This window comes from Camelina sativa, chromosome 3 (assembly GCF_000633955.1).
Source record: "Camelina sativa cultivar DH55 chromosome 3, Cs, whole genome shotgun sequence".
Taxonomy (NCBI): Eukaryota; Viridiplantae; Streptophyta; class Magnoliopsida; order Brassicales; family Brassicaceae; genus Camelina; species Camelina sativa.
Genome location: NC_025687.1, coordinates 22096841 through 22118290, shown reverse-complemented (window position 1 = coordinate 22118290; position 21450 = coordinate 22096841). Strand labels below are relative to the sequence as shown.

The following is a 21450-nucleotide window of genomic DNA, read 5'->3' as shown; positions in this document are numbered from 1 at the left end:
CAAAATGTAAAGAACACAAAACTTTGTTTTTTAATGTCTCCCAGCATTTATTAAAAAAAAATTAAAATTACATTATAATAGACCGTGGGACCAAAGAGCCCAATACATCGTTTCGAAAAACCTGATCCAACTCAGACGAAACAGAATCTAAAGAGTGAAAATCAAGTGGTAACAAAAAAGTATGGTTAGCCAATCCATCAGTTAGACGATTAGCCTCCCTATAAATATGAGTAACACGGACTGACCAGTCCTTTACCAAGAAGTCGTGGCACAGACGTATCAAGAAAGACAGGGGGTGAAGATCACTGATCCCTGTGTTTAGAAAACCCACTACTACAGCCGAATCCACCTCCAGCTCAAGGCACGAAACTCCTTTATCCCAAGCGGTACATAAACCATAATAAACTCCCCAAAGCTCTGCAAGAACTGCTGAACACCGACCCACATTCAAAGCAAAACCCCCACACCACTGTCCATCACTGTCCCGTAACACGCCTCCTGTAGTTGTGGGACCTGGATTACCATGTGAAGCCCCGTCAGTGTTCATCTTCATCGAACCTATACTCGGTTTCTGCCAACCAATTATATGCTCAACCCGAGTTCGCTTCTTAGTTAAGTCTTCCCCTCTCTGGTTCACAAGTGCCACCTCTCTGGCTAAATCTCTAAGAAATCGCACTCGATCCCTGCACTTCTTATTCTCCCCAAAGACATTACCACACCTCCATTTCCAGCCCCACCAGGCGGAAGTCGAGAACAGAATAGGCCATGGGACTCTATCAACTATCCGTGCATCCGACAAGTTTGTATAAACCCATTCCCACAGGGAGTTGACAAAGAAATCTTGCTGTCTCTGCGGCGGAAGCAGACGCTCCCACACTCCGCGCATAGCCGGACAATCACGCAGAATATGAATAATTGTCTCCCATCCACCTTTACACACCGAACAGATAGCCGAGTCACACAAATGTCGACGGTGACGTTCCTCATTAGTCATGAGTGCTCTGTTACCAACTAACCAAAAGAAAACCCGTATTCGCTTAGGAACTGGTACACGCCACACCAGCTTAAAGAGTAATGACATATCCGGTCTTGGAGACTGATCCCGCGAAAGCATAGCATACGCCAAACTAACGGAGAATCTCCCATCCCTTGTTTCTCCCCAAGAAATACGATCCTGAGCACCCGTGATTTTATCCACCACATAATTTGTAAGTTCTAAACTTTATCAAGCGGAAGATAAGGAGAGATCTTGGCAAAATCCCAGCCCACACCATCCCTCCACAAGTCACTAACCGTCAGCATCTCCTCAGCCACTGGCAAAACCCCAATCACTGACTCCTTTAACGGTACATTAGATAACCATTTATCCGACCAAAATTTAATAAATTGCCTGTTACCAGGCACCCAGCGCAGACCGTGAAGAACAACGTCCCGAAGACCCATTCCAATGCTCCTCCATGTCGAAGACCAGCTTGATTTCACCAACAGCCAGTGTAAACTTGAACTATCCCTAACATTATATTTACTCCGAAGAACACATGCCCACAAACTCTCTTGGTCATGAAGAAGTCTCCAACCAAACTTTGCAATTAGTGCCTTGTTCATATTCTTGGTGGTCCTAATGCCTAGACCTCCCTCCTGTTTCGGCAATCAAACTCTCTCCCATGGTAAAAGATGCATTTTTCGTTTGTCCTCTATGCTTCCCAAGAGAAACGAACGTAGAACTTTGTCCAAAGAGGCCAGTACAGACTGAGGGAGCAGAATCGTACTCATAGAGTACACAAGTATAGACGAGAAGACCGCCTTCGTAAGCGTTATTCTCCTAGCCAGATTCAGAGAATGACTCTTCCACCCCGCCAACCGTGAAGACATTCTTACAAAAATGTCATTAAACGTCTCTTTGTTCATTCTTTTGTGTAAAACAGGCATTCCCAGATACTTACCCAGATCAGGTGTAACATTAATACCACTATCCTCAATAATGAGTTTACCCAAGTCTTTGGAAACATTGGCAGAGAAGAAAATTTTAGATTTTTCAAGGCTAATCTTCTGGCCAGAAGCACCACAAAACTGTTCCAAAACACTCCTGATAACTCGTATATGTGCAACCGACGCTTCTGCAAATATGATCAAATCATCCGCAAAGCAAATATGTGATAGCTGAGGGCCACCTTGAGATAAGCGGATCGGCTTCCACCTCCCATCGATCACTGTCCTATCAATAAGGTGGCACATGCCTTCCATACAGAGAACAAACAAGAACGGCGACAACGGGTACCCTTGACGAAGACCCCTCAAAGGCTTAAAAGCATTTGTCTTTTCCTCGTTCCACAGCAACGTCATAGATGGACCAGTCACACACTGCATAATCCAACAGACCCAAACCTCTAAAAACCCTGCCACCCGAAGTGTGTCTTCCAAAAAGTCCCACCTTATCCTATCATAAGCCTTTTCCAAGTCCAACTTCAAAAGCATCCACCCTTTCCGACCCTTTTTCTCCGCATTGAGTGCACCGTTTCTTGAATAACCACAATGTTATCAGTTCCTAACCTCCCAGGAATGAAACTAGACTGAGCCGGCCCTACAAGCTTTGGCATAACCCGCTTAAGTCTCTCAACCATGGTCTTCGTAATGGTCTTAAACAAAACGTTACATAGGCTAATAGGCCTGAACTGAGTGATTCTCTCCGGTTTAGCAACCTTAGCAATGAGTACAATCAACGCATCATTAGTATCTTATGGGAAAAGACCTGTAGCGAAAAACTCCAAAACAAACTGTACCACTGATTCCCCAACCACATCCCAACTTTGTTTATAAAAAACAGGTTGATAGCCGTCGGGTCCCGGAGCCTTGAAATTCCCCATCCCATGAATAGCTTGTTCCACCTCCGCAGCAACAAAGCCCCTATCCAGCGCCATATGGTCCATATCAGGAAGCTGCATAAAACCGGCACTCAGAAGCTTCTCCACCTCCGCTTCCACATCCTGCAATGAATACAACCGTTGATAATACTCCACAGCCAGTTTCTCTAACTCCTGCGGACCCGTAATCCAATTCCCAACATTATCTTTTAGCATCTCAATCTGATTCCTACGGCGATGGATAATCGCAGACATGTGGAAAAAAGTTGTATTCCGCTCCCCACATAAAATCCATTTCTCCCTGGATTTTTGGAACCACAGCAGCTCCTCCTGTTCCAAGGTCAAGTCAAACTCTTTGATCAAATTCTCCTCCCGAATCAACAACGCATCCATCAGGGCCAACTCAAGTAAAGTTTGGACATTATCCAACTCCTTTAAAAATATTTATTTTCGTCGCTGTACAACACCAAACACCTCCCGATTCCAACGGCAAAGTGTAACTTCGAGTTGTTTCAAAGCATCAGGAGTACTCAAATCCCTTCTCCAAGATGCCAACAACAGATCCTTAAAACACTCATGCTTCATCCAGGCTGCCTCAAACCTGAAAGGTCTCCATCGAGGGTCCATGACTGTCTCCGGGGATAACTGCACGTATAAGGGAACATGGTTCGAGGATAAGAAAGGCAAATGTGTAACCTTAGCCTCTTGCCACCGTAAACGAGTCGCAGGACAACACAAGACTCTATCTAGACGCTTTGCCACAAGTGTACGCTCCTCTCGTCCTCTCCGCCAGGTGAACTGCTTGCCTTTAAACCCCATATCAATCAACGGGGACTTATTTATCCAGTCTCCAAACGTCACCGAGTCCTGCGAGAGTCGACCATTCCCTCCAGACCTTTCATCAAGTCGCACAATTGTATTAAAGTCCCCTCCAACAAGCAAAGAACCTACAACACCACACATAACCTCCCGGAGCTGAGCCCACAAACCACTACGTCTGCTCACCGTGGGAGCTGCATATACCACAATTATGTTTATAACCTCCTCCCCATTAAGTAACTTTGTAGAGATAAGTTGATCCGATGAATCTACCACTTCCATCTCACCAATTCCTCCCCGCTAGAGTAACCACAGTCCCCCGCTCTCACCCGTTGCAGCAACCCGAAAAGGTAGTCGAAACCCAGACCACGACATATTTGCATCGCCCGATCTCCGCCGGCATGTGTCTCGAACAACGCCAAAACATCCGCCTTCCACTTCTTCAACATGTACCCCGTCAATTTTATAATATTAGATCTATCATTAGACTTCATACGGTAATCAGAATACCCGAGGACAACCGTTATTGCTCCCCCGCAAGCGGAGTTGCAATCGCCGCCTCACCATTCTGCAATTGCTGTGACATAACAATATCATCCGCCGTTCAATCAGTATCCAAAGACTGTAACTGGTCACCACCATCATTCGGCGTCTCCTGCACCTCAACCCTTCCTATCTCAAGTTGAGTACTATCGACCTCAAAAACTTCCCCAAATCGGCTCCAACTATCCTTATCCACCCTCAATCTCTTCCCACTCGATGAGAGTCACAACTCTCCTCTGGTTGGGCCAAATACCAAACCTCGTGCGATTTGATTTGAACAATTTAGGCCGAGGCCCATTCCCATCTTGGCCTTTCTGGCCCACTGTTTTCTTTTCTTTAAGGCCTTCTTTCACACTCCGCTTTTGTTTAGCTACACCCTTCCCCATCGAATTTCCTTTGCCTTGCACCAAACGTATCTCCTTCCGAGGATCTCTATTTTCCTTATCCCCCATCATAATATCATTCTCCCTTGATTCACGGGATACCAAATCAAGCTCCAACCTTCCAAAACTGTTTGAGATCGGAATATCCCCCGAATCCGTAACATGATTCCGATCCCGGCGAGTCCCATCTACGTCTTTCTCGGGCTCACCCGCCACAAACACCACTGGTGAATCTTGTGTTCCCATTCGCCTATTCCTCGATGTCACCAACGTAAACCCATTACTGTCCTTTGCTGGGCGCGGTGGACTCTTCACTACCGGCACCACCGGGGGACTAGCACTCACCATTGTCTCCAGAATTATCTTTGGACACGAATGAACCAGATGACCATAGATTCCACAATTCGAACAGATGTTCATTAACCCCTCATAAGAAACGAAGTATAGTTCCCCATTTATTAATATGGTCACTTTCAACGGATCACGCAAATCAACCTCAACGCACACCCGAGCAACGTAAGATCACTCACACTTGCGGCTTGTGCGAATAATTAATTAGAACCACTTTTTATTTTATATTTTCTCAATCGAATATTCTAGTTTCTAAACGTATGTAAATTAAATGAGACCCAATATGCTGTATAATTAAGGCCCAATATCATATACTTAAACAATAGATAATCTGGATATTGCCATACTGGGTTTGATACAAAATGTAAAGAACACAAAACTTTGTTAAGACACATTTTTGTAATTTGGATACTTTCTTTCGTAAACTTTAAACAATACTAATGGAAAAACTGATTTTGCTGAATTGTAATTAATTGGTTAGTGGTTATACGAAACTAAAGAAAGTAATTTGTGTAAAATTTTAAAACTCTAAAACATCAATGAAAAATTCTTGGGTTCACCCGGTGAACAATTCTCATTCACCCCCTCTTAATTAACCAATCAGAATACAACAATATGTCATGTCATATCATATTTTAAAAAATAAATCAAAACTAAAATAAAAAGATAAAACAAATTAAGGAAACAAATTATGTAGATCTTTTATTAAGGAAACTATGTTGGTTTGGGTTTATAAAAAAGAATTAGAGGTTAAACATAAAATTTTTAAATTGTATATAGGTTTGGGTTTATAAAAGAATGGTTAGGATTTAGATTTTATAATTAAATAAAATTATATGTCGGTTTGAGTTTACAAAAGAATGGTTAGGGTTTAGATTTTACAATTAAACGAAATTATATGTCGGCTTGGGTTTATAAAAGAGTGGTTAGGTTTAAGATTTTACAATGAAACAAAATTATATGTCGGTTTGGGTTTACAAAAGAGTGGTTAGGCTTTAGATTTTCCAATTAAACAAAATTATATGTCGGTTTGGGTTTATAAAAGAATGGTTAGGATTTAGATTTTATAATTAAACAAAATTATATGTTGGTTTGGATTTATAAAAGAGTGTTTAGGGTTTAGATTTTACAGTTAAACAAAATTATATATCAGTTTGGGTTATAAAAGAGTGGTTAAGGTTTAGATTTTACAATTAAATAAAATTATATGTCGGTTTGGGTTTATAAAAGAATGGTTAGGATTTAGATTTTATAATTAAATAAAATTGTATGTCGGTTTGAGTTTACAAAAGAGTGGTTAGGGTTTAGATTTTACAATTAAACGAAATTATATTGTCGGTTTGGGTTTATAAAAGAGTGGTTAGGGTTTAGATTTTACAATGAAACAAAATTATATGTCGGTTTGGGTTTACAAAAGAGTGGTTAGGCTTTAGATTTTACAATTAAACAAAATTATATTTCGGTTTGGGTTTACAAAATAGTGGTTAGAGTTTAGATTTTATAATTAAACAAAATTATATGTTGGTTTGGATTTATAAAAGAGTGTTTAGGGTTTAGATTTACAATTAAACAAAATTATATATCGGTTTGGGTTATAAAAGAGTGGTTAAGGTTTAGATTTTACAATTAAACAAAATTATATGTCGGTTTGGGTTTATAAAAAATGGTTTGGGTTTAGATGTGATAATTAAAAACTGTAATATAATATTAGAATTAACAATTTTAAAATTGGATAGTCTACAGAATTTGTTTACTTAGTTAAGATTTGTTTCCTTAATTTAAAGGGTGTGAATAAGAGAGGTTCACCCGTAGGGATGAACCCAAGAATTGTCCAACATCAATTTATAAATAATTTTGTAAACTTTTTAACTTTTTTTTTTGTAAAACATCATAAAATCTTATAAACTCTTAAAAATACTTGAATAGAATATCTATCATAATTAATGTATTAACAAACTAGATATTCATGCGCGGTACACCGCGGGGCTATAGTTTTGTTTAGGAATGCATAATATAATTTAGTTATTATATTATCTAATATGTAACTAATATGTTTTATATTTTTAAATGTACTATAGTTTTACATAAATATATTATGTAATGTATAATTTCCATTGTGTATATTTATTGCTTTATTATATAGTTAAAATATCCTTATTGTTCATATAATTTACTTTAGTCAACAAATATACTGTCTTGTGATTTTGTATTTTTATTTACAATGTATGGATAATAATATTTGAAATTATATTATTTTTTATAATTATATTAGTATACTATAATTTGACTTTTTAATTTAGGTTGTTTCATCTGTATATCATTTTAATACTTTTGTATTTATAGGATCCAAATATTTTTCTAATTTGAGTTGAGATCAAATTAGTTATTTGGTCAAATGTGCTAATTTTATTTTTCAGATTTGATGTATTGTCCCGATTTATTCTGCTGATTGAGTATTAGCAAAATTACATAATGAACCGTCCTTTCCATATACAGATCATTTATTAATGTTTAAAATGGCATGGAGTACGATTGTGTTGATACCAGCAGGTTTGTTATCTGAAAACATGTAAAGCTTCTATTTTACTAATAATATGGGTTATATTTAATCGAATTTTAAGTAAGGGATGTTTTTAATATTAATCTAACCAAAACTTATGTGTTTTATTTTTATGTCAGATAGTATTCCCCCATGTTGAAATCATCATCAAGTTGAAACATGCAGTAAGCAAGAAATAAACACAGGTAGGCCTGGACAAAATACTTGGATCCAAAGATCTGATCTGAACCCAATCCGAAAAACCTGATCCGAATCTATATCCGAAATTATAAAATATCCTAAAGGGTTCTATATCTCTAAATCCGAAAATCCAAACCCGAACCCAATCCGAACCGAAATCCGAACGGGTATCCGAATATACCCATATTATGAACATATAGTGGTAATATAGTAGTAATATTTATAATTTTAAAAATATAAGTGTCCAAAATATTCAGATTTTTAGATATTTTCGATAATTTGAAGTATTTAAAATGTTTATTAGTAAACTTGGATAAAAAATACTCTAAATTTTCAGATATATTGCGTATTATTAAATTATTTAGACTAAATTAGATATTAAAATTTTGAGTTGTGTGAACTTCGGGTAATCCGAATCCGAACATGAAATACTCGAATCGAACCCGATCCGAACTTGAAGTCTAGAAAGACCCGAACGGGTCCTATACTCTGAATCCAAAAACCCGAAAATCCGAAAAATCCGAACGGGTACCCGAATGTCCAGGCCAAAACACATGTCAGTTCTCTATGTATTTTTAGCATATTATATAGCTAGGATGTAAAGCTTCTATTTTACTATATATACTAGGATCTAACCCGCAGTAGACCGTGGGATCATTTTTTAATATTGTACCCACATCATTTTGTTTTTGCATATAATTACTCTATACTTGTGTGTGTTTATAAATATATTATTTAAATTATAAGAGTTCATTTTGCTCCAATTCCAATTTGAAAAACCCCCACTTATTTTCACTACCTTTTTTTAATGAAAGGACGAAACTACTCCTCTAACAATTTTTAAAAGAGAATTGAACATCCTAATTGTACCAGTTGCACCCCGCATATCCTCTAGTTGTACCAGTTGCACCCTGCATATCCCCTAGTTGTACCAGTTGTACCCCGCATAATGGGATTTGAACCCTAGGTGCACGCGCGTGCGCATGGAGCTTGCAACCATTGAGCTACTGTGTTTTTCGTTCAACACTTACTGATTTTATTATATTTAACCTTTAATAACCTTTATTAAGGGTAATATTGTTTTTTTATCATTTGGGGGCTAAATAGAATGAAATTGGAGGAGAAGGGGCTAGAGAGATTTTAGTGCGGTTCAAAAGCAACTTACGTTATGTTTTTTATTTCCAATTATATGAATAAAGGATAGAATGGTAACTTATTCCACTTAACTCATTAATTGTGATGCCCGTTTGAAGGATCCAACTCAATGGGTCGGTTTGAGGAAAAACACGCGGACCCTAAATTTGATCTGCGATTTCTGTTTTTATTTAGACAAAATCACCCAAGTGAATTTCGATTAATGCTCTCCACAAAACTTAATTCAGTGGCAATTTTAGTAAATAGGCTACACATTTTAGACATTTTTTCAAACGTATATCTCTTTTAACTATAAGAAGATGGTTCATTATATAGGATGCAATTGAAAAAGTTATTATGAATCAGAAATGGAAATTTTTTATTGAAACAATTGAATCATTTAAAGAAAGAGCACTTATTGGCGGCCAACCATGTCACCAAACTAAGAAATACCAAACTTGGAAAGATTTAACATGGAAAGGAATAAAAGTAATAGCAAATACTATAATGTAAATAAAATGGGCCTTAGTAGGAGAGAGTTATGTCGTCGATCCAAAGTATAAATTTCAAATACTTAATGCCAATGACATAATTGTAAATAGGTTTAAACTTCATGATTTATTTCATAAATGTCTCCAAAAAAATGTATATATAGATTTGCGGCCAACCATGTCACCAAACTAAGAAATACCAAACTTGGAAAGTTTTAACATGGAAAGGAATAAAAGTAAAAAGCAAATACTATAATGTAAATAAAACTAGATTTTAACCCGCGGTACACCGCAGACATATAATTTATATTTTATGTTGTATCTATTTGTTAAATATTGAATGTTTTGTAAATAGAGGAATATCTAAATTTTCTAGTTGTTGTTCGGCTAAATATTTATATTGTTTTTTAACCCACAATACACTTCATGACTATTTGTTTGTTATATTTAGTTTGTTTTGTTTAGTGTTTGAGATTCTATTTTGATTTTTAATTATTATAATAAAAAATAAAGGATCTAAATACATAATCAGTAATTATACGCTGTGATTAAGTCCCATTTTTCCTAATGAATTAATTATTTTATACAATATTTGTTAAATCAACTTGATTTTATGTCACATATTCTAATATTAGTAGTTTTGATAAATAATTAAATAAGTATTTAACCCGTGTTAACACAAATTTAATAATATGTTCTCTTTATAACTCATCTATTATATAACCACATTATATAGTATTTTAGAATTTTTTAATTTTACATATTTGTAATAAATAAATTTTTTATTAAGTTTATATATGTTAATTATAATATTTAAATAATTGTCAATCGAAGTTTTTCTGACGTTAAGAATCAAAGCTCACAGATTTTGGAAAACAAAATGGGAATCAAATTGTTTTTTTTTTTACGAAGGATTCATATATAGAATATCTTCAAAACACAACATAATGTATGGTTAAATATATGATAGTTTCTATTTCCATATTGATTGCTGTTATTTTTTTAATTGAAATAAAATGTAAAATATTTAGGAAACAAAATCTGGAGTAATGTTAGTTTTGGAAATTTTTTAAGGATTAATGTTTTAAATAACTTTTTAAATAAATAAAACTAAAAGGGCATAACACAAAATGTACTTCAAAAATGTTCATATAGATGGGCCTTAGTAGGAGAGAGTTATGTCGTCGACCCAAAATATAAATTTCAAATACTTAATGCCAATGACATGATTGTAAATAGGTTTAAACTTCATGATTTATTTCATAAATGTTTTCAAAAATGTATATATATATATATATATTAGATGTTATAATAGATATATTTTATAAAATAAACATTTTTAAAAACGGACACACTATAATATTTCTCAAAAATTCTCTATCTAAATCCATTCCCCACTATCAATGCCTCATCTATATTTCAGTTAGGAAAAAATAGTAGACATGGGTTGAAATTTGAATGATACACACAGTTACATTTCCCCTCAGCTTATTTTCCACTCATTTATTTAGAGGGAAGGGCTACCATTTGCATCCGTTGATTTAAAAAATAAATAAAACTACAAATATCTCTTTACTTCACCAGGACTATGATGTATTGTATTCTATGTTACTTTAACTGTTTCGTTAACTCCAAACATATAGTTGGCAACATAAGGAGTGCTAAACCTTTCGATATGGACTAAAAGATGTCCCTTTCAGTTCAACAAATTATTTATGTAAAACAGTTTGAATAAGAAAATATTAAAGTTTTGAATTTAACTGAATCTATACTATTAAAAGGTAAGCATTTTTAATAAGTAAACATAGAGGTTAGAGATTATTACAATGAAATGCTACTCAAATAAGAATAAGGATATGTATAATCCTAGAAGCCAAACAGATATTACATGAGTAACATTTAACCAAAAAATCAGATCCATACGGTACCTTATTCGGATCCTATATCCATACAGAGTATTCCACCGAAACTATAATTTAGGAAACAAGAATTACAAAAAATTAAATTGATAATACTATATCTATTTTTTTATTAAAACAGAAAAAATTTAATAGACTTTTTCAATTTAAAGAGTTCCCAAAAAGTGGTAGTCGAGATAACTAGATTTTAGGAAACAAGAATTAAAAAAAAATATAATTTGTTGACATAGTATTTATATACAGAGATCTCAATCTTTTGAAAATATTCTAAATATCATACAAAACCGTATTATTAGTGATTTGATTGATTAGTATTAGGCAGTGTTCAAGAAAGCGGTCTAGGCGGCCGCTTAGGCGTCGTCTAGGCGCTAGACGCTCAGCAGACGCCTAGATGACCGCCTGAACCGCTTTAAATTATATTAATTTAATTTTAATATATATTTTTGATTTTTAACTACATATATTTAAATTATTAAGTTTTATATTTGTATAAGTAATTATAAATGTTTATATGTGGTTAATATAACTTAAATAAATGTATTTTTTTATTTTTGTTTATAATTTATATATATTATTATTATTCTAACATATATTTTTACATAATTATATATATATATATAATGTTTTATGTTGTAAATGCCTAAACCGCCTAAAAACCGTCTAGGCCCCGATTAGGCGTTCTAGGCATTAGGCGCTGGGTCACCGCCCAAATACCGTCTAGCGCTTTCTTGAACACTGGTATTAGGTAATCTAATTAAATACTATTATGATATTCTAACGGAAAAACTAAATGGTAAATATTTAGTTACTTACTTAATTATGCAATATTATAAATTATACTAACGAATATACCTTAAAACCTACCCTAATCGTAGTATCATTTCAAAATGCTATAAATGATTACCAAAGAGAAAATATTTGTAAGAAACAATTAAATGATTTACTGTTTAATCTTATTTTTTGGATAGTTTCAAATACTCCCGAAATTTTAGGAAAATTTGAATTATTGATTCACTAAAACTACTCATTAAAAGATATTTAATCAAGATATGGTGTTAATTCAGCTTATATTTGACATAAGCAATTAATGTAATATGCAATTAAGAATTTATTTGTTGAGATTTTGATCCTTCAAACCCTAATTATCTTTGAGCTATATATATCTTCTTAAAATTACACACACTACATTAATCGTTTATTAAAAAATATTTTCATCGGCATGGGAAAAAATTAACGCTGCAAAGCTTGGAATAGGAGTGTTCAAAGGTTTTAGAAAAGAAAATGGAAGATGATTATGAATATGTAACCAAGCTCCATCATTTTTTTTGGGGTGAGTCTTATTTTTATTGTACTCTTGGTTCACAACTTTGTTATTTTTGTATTTTTTTAGTAAGAAATTTTGTGTTTGCACATAGTGGATGACATACATAAAAAGTGACTTCGGCTATGCATATAGGTTTTGTACATGAGTTCTTTCGAGAATTTATACACACATTATATAGTCATCATATATCCTATATATTTACAAGCATTACCTTTGTGTATAAACATTTAACCATTTTGCTTTCATAAATTTTTTATAATACATTTATTTTCGATTAAATTTGGCTTTTCATATAATTTATAAGTCGGAGTACATGTGAAGCGCTTTTCTAGCTTTGTTACTGAAGGAGAATGATTCCATTAAATTATATCTTATGTTGTTTCCTCTCATATGCCTCAATATAATGATTTCTTTCAGATCTTTATCTAGAGTGAATCATCCAGTGAATCCTAATTCATGGCGCAACAGTTGAATTATTTATTTGTCAACAATAAGGTATTTTTTAACCCAATAAAAAATAAATTCATGTCATTTTTGTTTGTCTAACAAAAAAGTGTGTTAATTAAAAACAAATCATTGTTTCGATAGTATGGTTTTGTTTGTTTCAAATGTTTGTGTTTTCTTATTTACATGAAAACATTTCTAATATATTTTATGCTTGAATATATAAGCAGGTATTTTGGGTTGAAGCCACTCAGACAAATTAAACCGAGAATATTGTCTTACGAGAAAATTTTCATAACATGTAAACTACTATACCCCTTATGAAAAGCACCTCAGGTTTGTATTTTCAATTGAATGTAGTGATTTTATTCGTAAGTTTAAAATACAATATCCATGGTGTTTACAAATCCGAGAAGTGTTTTTCCATTTCAACTTTACAGATTACCATAAACACAAGGGATAATGCAAAAACATATGGTTCAGGTATTTGAGAACTCAAGAGACACTTTTAGTTTTAGATTTGTTCATTCTAAATTTTGGGGGCTATATATGTCCCTCTGGAATAGGGAGAAGATGATGGTGTCTCTTCCGGATGAAGAGAGAAGGTTATACTTTGGTTGGGCTTAAGTCTCTGACTCTCATGTCATTGTTTATGATTAAATTGACAGTGTTTATTCTTTAGATATAGAAGAGAACAACATGTAATTGTATAGTAGATTTGTCTGCCCATCCACACAACATATAGCATAAGGTGTAGACATGTATGTCCCATAATGAAAATGTTTCATAATACAGGTTATAAAACTAATTAACATTATCTGCTTTATTCTCTTTGCATTTGTGTGTTATTTAAATTATGTCAATCAAATAAAACAAAAGAAAACAATGTTTACACATTTAAGAATTAAATAGTATTTTTTTGTTTTAATTTTATGTATCATAAAAACATTTCTGTATTTGAATATCAAAAAAAATGTTGACAAACTATTCCTGATAAAATAGAAGATGGGACGGGTTTGTAACATATTCAAAATCTCCATAGACTTATTTATTTCAAATATGATGATTAACTATAGCGGGTATAAGATAAAAACGTGTAATTTAAATAATAATAAAACATTATAATTTAAAAAAATTGGGTAACGAGGTATATGTCTAATTTACGATGATTATTTCAAAAATTTTGAGTAGATTTAAATATTTTATAGAGTATTCCATCATAATATCTTATCCAATCTTTTAAAATATATCTTACCTATTAGAAAAAAATATTTATTGAAATACCTTTTACCCACGAGGTTTACAAATTCAAGCAAACGAATGCATACATTACTCATGTGATTTTTTAAAGTGAGTTTTTTACGGGCCAAAAATATTACATTCGTTTCCTGACAAACCTATCGAGATGGGTTTCAAAAGCGCTTTGGTAATACTTTAGGTCATTCGATCAAAATTTTTAAATTTTAGCGCTTTTTCCGGTTTGATAGTTTACAGATTTGATAATAAATTTTAGCGCTTACCTAACCCGCGGATCCCACTAGCCCACCGCTAGCTGCCCTAACGGACCGTCCGTGGACCCCGCTAGCGCACTTCTAGCCGCCCAAACGGACTCCAAGCTGGCCCTGCAGGGCATCGATTATAACCCATCACTATGGATATACCAATCTACCAGTAGGTTATTGGTGCGTCAGACGTTCCTCGAACCTTGGTCCTCACCCTTTAACAACCTTCCCACAGGACAAGTTGCCACCAATTGAGCTGTAGATCAATTGGTGGACCCCACTAGCCCACCGCTAGCCGGTCCATTGGGGTGGCTAGCGGTGGGCTAGTGGGGTCTACGGGACGGGTTGTTACATAATTAATCTAATCGATCATTAATTTGGTTCTTATTTGATCCGGATCCACCATCACATCAATCCAAATTTCATCGTGAAACTGCTATTATTTCAACCTAACATTCACAAAATGAATATAAACAACCAATCTTAGTTTCATTTATAAATGTTATACCCTCTAATTATATGTTACCTATGGAAAAGCAGTACCCTCAACTATGGTGTATGTGACTGTTTTTACATTTTTTTTTTATATAGACTAATTTGTCATATATTACTTTCAAATATATTATTTTATTACATTTTACAAACTAAAACAAACTAACATTTTCAAAATAAAAACTATATAAAAACATATTTTATAATTTTTTTTTTGGCACGTACATAATATATTTCAAACTTTATAGCAATCTTAGTTTATGAAATCAATTCCGCACGTACGTGCGGGTCTGAACCTAGTATTCATATCCATTAGAAGCGTTGTTGAATATATGAATGTATATATATATATATATATGTATATGAACGACTTGGGAGTGAATGTATGGTTAATTCATGAACATGTTTTTTCTGGCAGATTCGGATCATTTGGTACTTTTTTAAAGCTATGGAACCGTTTTATTAATTTATGAACACGTTGACGTTGTTTTTGATAGATTGGGATAACTTTATGCTTTTTTTCTAGATATTAACAGATCAGTTATGGACAAAATGTTTTGTTACAAGTTAAATTGTCGCTAGTGCGTATTCTAAAAAGTCCAAGACCCCAAACACATACCCAATTTTTGACAAAGTTAAAAATATTAATCTAGTGAGCATGGTTTTGGAAAAATAAACATTTTCATTTATACAAAGCTTCTATCACTCGAAGTTTCTATCGCCGTATATGTACCTTTTGCTCTATGTATGGTTCAAAACAATTGTATAATTAGCAGAAATTGAATGATTGAATATGTATGTTAATGTATGAAAAGGACTTCTCGTATTGAACTGATCTTTCGGCGTTTAGCCAAACCCCAAAAGCAAGAAAAATAAATAAAGGAAGAAGATGATGATATGGTTATTTTAATGGCTCTTCAGAAAAAATAGCTTAAGTCGGTCATATGTTGTCAATTGATATGTTTAAAATAACTCAAATGATGGTTTGCTTTATATAACTTTAAACTTTATCTTATTTTCTATATATGATATTGATAGATGATGTAATTTCAATAACTCGCAATTGTTACCATTAGGTCCATTACCAATGGCAAAACTACGGCTAAGCAAAAGTTAGCCCCTTGATTAAATTAGATTAAAGCTTTTTCTTGTTTACGATGCAGTGTTACACGCTAACGTCGATTATTGGATCCACATGGCGATGTTTTAATACATAGTTCGTTGGAAAGTTACAGAAACTTTAATTCTTGGCCCAAACATTGAATAACAAAACTACTTATGTCTGTTGTTTTTATCTACTTCTTATGAACCATATAATATTCGCAAAAACTGGTCGTATTAGAAACATGCCAAAAAAATAAGTCGGGATGTGTTTGGGTTGGAACCGTTGAAGAGTTTGTAGTATATACCGGGGGTTCACATTAGCATAGCTGAGAGACTTGTATAGCTGTGATTGTGATATGTTTTGTCACCATTATGTAACTATTTCTTTATTAATAAGAAAAAGGTTTTTATAGTAGAACATCTGTAAATTAATAAACGGTAAATTAATAATCTCTATAAATTAATAAATTTCTCCGGTCCTAAATTAAGATTAATGTAATTTTGGACATTATTCGATAAAATAATAAATTAATAATTTTTTAAAAAATTTCATGTAAAAATATGATCCCATCAATATTATAAATTAATAATCAAATAAACTAATATATATATATATATAAAGAAAATCTAGTAAAATATGGTCTATTGTTGTTTGTTTGTTCTTGAATTTGAATTCTTGTCGGGGAGCATCTCTAATCTTTCTGACTGCATCAAAAACTTTTGGTGTTATCTTCTCAAATCGCATCCAAAAATTATAGAGAGTTCTTGACACGATAATAGCTTTCTTACGTGTAACTGGTCTAAAGGTACCGTCATATCTTCTTCAACTTCATTATCACCTTGAAAAATAGTAGCAGCAATTTCTTCTAAACTCTGAATTTCTGATAAAAATCCTTTTTATAAATTAATATTTTATTAATTTATCGATAAATTATTAATTTATCGATAAATTAAAACTTTTATAAATTAATAAAATTTTATGGTCCACCTTATAAATTTATAGAGGTTTTATTGTACGTTACTATCTCTACTAGCTAGTTTGTACGTTTCGTCTTGAAATAATGCTTTGTAAGTTAGAATAATAGAGACAAAACTAATATGTTCTACAAATATTTGCTATATCACACGAAAATATTAGTATTTTACAAATATTTTTTTGGTCTTCAAAAATTGAAGTTATAAAGTTTAATATGGCTTTTTCATAAAACCTTTGTTTATTAAACTATTTTTATTATTATCTATTTTCTATTTTTTTTTCATAAAACCTTTGTTTAATTAAAACATAAAAGTAATATAGAAATTCAAATTTTCAAAACCATAAAAAATGTATAGAGTTATTGAAATTCAAATCACTACAGGAAATTAAATATATATAGCTGTAGGCGCCATAAACCCTTTCTATATCATGATCATTTGACGAATATTAATTTGGCATATTTACTTTTTCATAGTAATATAATTTTCAGTCATAATAATAGGCATTATGTTAAATGCTTTTACCAATTTGTTCTTGGATACAATGGAAACTAAATAATTCTAATTTAATGTTTGGTTGACAAAAAAAAAAAAAAAAAAAAAAAAANAAGAAACTAAATAATTTTACTTATGTAACCCAAAACTAAAGAAATCTATAGTATATATCCAAAATAGAATCTGATTGGACAATATCTTTTTGTTTGGTGGTATATACTAACATAAAAGTATATTACCTGAAAATATCAGAAGTGATATATAGCTTTTTATCCTTTTTTTTTGAAAAAAATATATAGCTTTTTATCCTTATTAAGGGAGTTTATGGTAAAGGCACACCACCAATTCAATTATATATATTGGAGCTGTGCACTACACAGACAAATTAATACACGCAGAGACACAAACACATACTTATTATATAAACAACAAAAGCGAAACCTCCATCTTTTTACATATAAAGATCATCATCCAAGAAGAAGAAGATGAAGCTGATCGTGATGGTGATGACGATGATGATGATAAGTGAAGGAAGTATGATAGATCAGACATGTAAACAGACACCAGACTTCAAACTTTGTGTCTCTCTACTCAACTCCGACCCACGTGGCTCCTCTGCCGACATCTCTGGCCTCGCTCTCATCCTCATCGATAAAATCAAGGTATTTTTCAATTTCTTTTCTTCTATATTTATCTCTCCAATTAGTCAGATTATTTTCAAGTCTCTTATAAGAATCAAATCTTGACTAAAGGTTTTGTGGTTGCTTTAAAAATTTGTAATTGATAAAACACAAATTTACGTGGTTGTTTTTTGAATTTTGATTTTTCTACATTATTAGATGTAATATTTAATTTTATTCTATTCTATATATAACTCTGATCTCTTAAAATTTTATCAGTTGTTAGTGTTAAAAAAAGAAAAAATCTCACAAGCTTCGTTATAATTAAGACGTTTTTGTATATAAGTAACACAAGGGTTGTTTTTGATAATTAAGAAGTTTTTGATTATTTTTATTTAGAACACAAACGTAAAGGGTTATTTTTTGCTATTTTTTTGTGTTTTCATGTCATAGTAATATTGTTTTCAGTTTCAGTATAGTGTATATATAAGCTCGTTTTTCGTTTCTATCCCACCAATTATGTAGCTTTCTTTTTCCAAAATGGTCTGAATGTGAGGTAATTCTGTAGAAACATAAACTTATGGGGTTGTTTTATAAAAATATAATTTTGTAGGTGCTGGCGACAAAGACCTTAACCGAGATCAACGGTCTATATAAAAAGAGACCGGAACTAAAACAGGCTTTGGACCAATGTAGTCGAAGATACAAAACGATTTTAAATGCTGATGTTCCCGAAGCCATCGAAGCTATCTCTAAAGGAGTCCCTAAATTCGGCGAAGACGGCGTGATTGACGCCGGGGTAGAAGCTTCTGTTTGTGAAGAAGGGTTTCAAGGGAAATCTCCGTTGACTAGTTTAACCAAATCAATGCAAAACATCTCTAGTGTGACTAGAGCCGTTGTGAGAATGTTGCTTTGATTTTATCTTCCTATAAGGTTTATATGTGTTAGATTGGGATGTTATCCTCTTCATAAAAAATAAAAAATATGAGAACTAAAAATTCATGTCTGATTTTGTTGTTGTTTCTATGTAAATTGTAGTTTGTTTCTCATTTATACTAGGTTTTCATATATGTATTGGCATGTTGTTTATACTTCTGATGCATTCTGTTGTTTTGTTCATATGCAACTTCTGATGATGCGATGTTGCGATAGGAGCACTGCACAGTAAGCTCACTCTTCATATTATGTATTTTCAGATCAGAGGAGTGTAATTAATTTCACACTATCAAGAAGTACACCGCATATACATATTAAAAAATTTCAGAAACAGAGTTAACTCCAATGATATATATACATATAACCAAATATTTATGTTAAGTTATTTTCACTCTGCTATACCAAGGCGATAAAAAGATGAGGGGAGAAAAAGGTCAGCTGAACTGGATGTTGCATTATGATGAAAGTCTGGGGAGAGTCAGCAGATCAGCTTGCAAGAACTCACTTTTGTCGGCAACAAGACCAACTTTCATAGTTTGAAGACATTCCAACTTGTCCAAGAAATGTCTCATCTGTTTCAGCTCTTGAAAAGAACCTCCACTAGAATTCAAAAGAAAGAATTTCACATACAATCTCAATAAGAACTCTCTTATTACTTTAGGAAAAATAACTCAAAAACTTAAAGTTTTCTCTCTCATAATTCTTAATTAAGGATATCACAACTTGACAACTCTTTATAGAAGGAACTTCTCAACTCAATTACCTATTTTCTCTAAGAAAGACAATTTTCATTTCTCATAACTTCCTAAACTACTAATCATAATTTCTTTAGACTTGCTTGTGCGTTAAGCTTATCCCAACATTCTCCTCCTTAAGCTTGAAACTCTTCTTCTCTAAGTCTTGAACTTCCTAATCTCCTTGAATCTCATCTTCCCCAACGCCTTAGTAAGAATATCTGCCTTTTGCTCAACTCCACAAACATGCTCAACGACAATCTCTTCATTCTCAACGCATTCTCTGATGAAATGGAATCGTCTTTGTATATGCTTGCTTCTGCCATGAAAAATAGGACTTTTTGTGAGAGCTATCACAGATTTATTATCAATACGAATGAAAGCCTTCTTGGCTTCAACTCTCGTGATCTCACTAAGTAAATCTCGCAACCAAATAGCTTGTTTAGTTGCTTCGATTCCAGCCATAAATTCATCTTCACACGAAGATAAGGCCACTACATCCTGTTTTTGTGAGCACCATGAAATAGGACTGTTTCCTAAGTAGAAAATATGACGTGTTCTGCTTCTACCATCGTCTGGATCAATGCGAAGACTGCTGTCACCATACCCAACTAGCCTTGGTATCTTTGAACTTCTTTCAAAAGTTAAACCAAGAGATGTTGTTCCCTAAAGGTACCGAAAGCATGATCTCATTTCGCCACCATGTGACTCTGTGCATATACCTGATCAAACTCCTACACAGTACGACAAGTCAGGCCTTGTGTGGATTAAGTATCAAAAGCAGCCAACCTTCTTCCTAAAGTTTGTAGCGTCGATCACTTTCTCATTTTCTGCTCTTGACAATTGGAGTCCAAACTCCATTGGTGTATACTCGGGATTGCAGTCCGCCACTCTTGTTTCTTCCAAGATTTTCTGAGCATATTTCCTTTGACTTAACACAATTCCATTCTCATATTGGATTACTTCTATCCCGAGATAGTAAGTTAATTTACCAAGATCGCTCATTTTAAATTTAGCAGCCATCTCCTCCTGAAATTTGTAAATAATTGACATGTCTGTTCATGTGACAAATAATTTGTCACCATACCCAACTAGCCTTGGTATCTTTGAACTTCTTTCAAAAGTTAAACCAAGAGATGTTGTTCCCTAAAGGTGCAGAAAGCATGATCTCATTTCGCCACCATGTGACTCTGTGCATATACCTGCTCAAACTCCTACACAGTACGACAAGTCAGGCCTTGTGTGGATTAAGTATCAAAAGCAGCCAACCTTCTTCCTAAAGTCTGTAGCGTCGATCACTTTCTCATTTTCTGCTCTTGACAATTGGAGTCCAAACTCCATTGGTATATACTCGGGATTGCAGTCCGCCATTCTTGTTTCTTCCAAGATTTTCTGAGCATATTTCCTTTGACTTAACACAATTCCATTCTCATATTGGATTACTTCTTTCCCAAGATAGTAAGTTAATTTACCAAGATCGCTCATTTTAAATTTAGCAGCCATCTCCTCCTGAAATTTGTAAATAATTGACATGTCTGTTCATGTGACAAATAATTTGTCACCATACCCAACTAGCCTTGGTA

At 33.3% G+C, this 21450-nt stretch overlaps 2 protein-coding genes across 2 annotated transcripts; one reads left to right on the top strand and one right to left on the bottom strand.

The window, feature by feature from the left end:
• Positions 3306 to 3962, bottom strand: LOC104779198. The gene has a single exon (XM_010503574.1). It carries the CDS (start codon positions 3960 to 3962, stop codon positions 3306 to 3308), a length of 657 nt encoding a protein of 218 aa, XP_010501876.1.
• LOC104777706 (cell wall / vacuolar inhibitor of fructosidase 1-like) lies at positions 17946 to 19316 on the top strand. Its single transcript, XM_010502004.2, has 2 exons — positions 17946 to 18239; positions 18811 to 19316. The coding sequence occupies exons 1-2, from the start codon at positions 18063 to 18065 to the stop codon at positions 19111 to 19113; spliced, it is 480 nt and encodes a 159-aa protein (XP_010500306.1). The 5' UTR covers positions 17946 to 18062; the 3' UTR covers positions 19114 to 19316.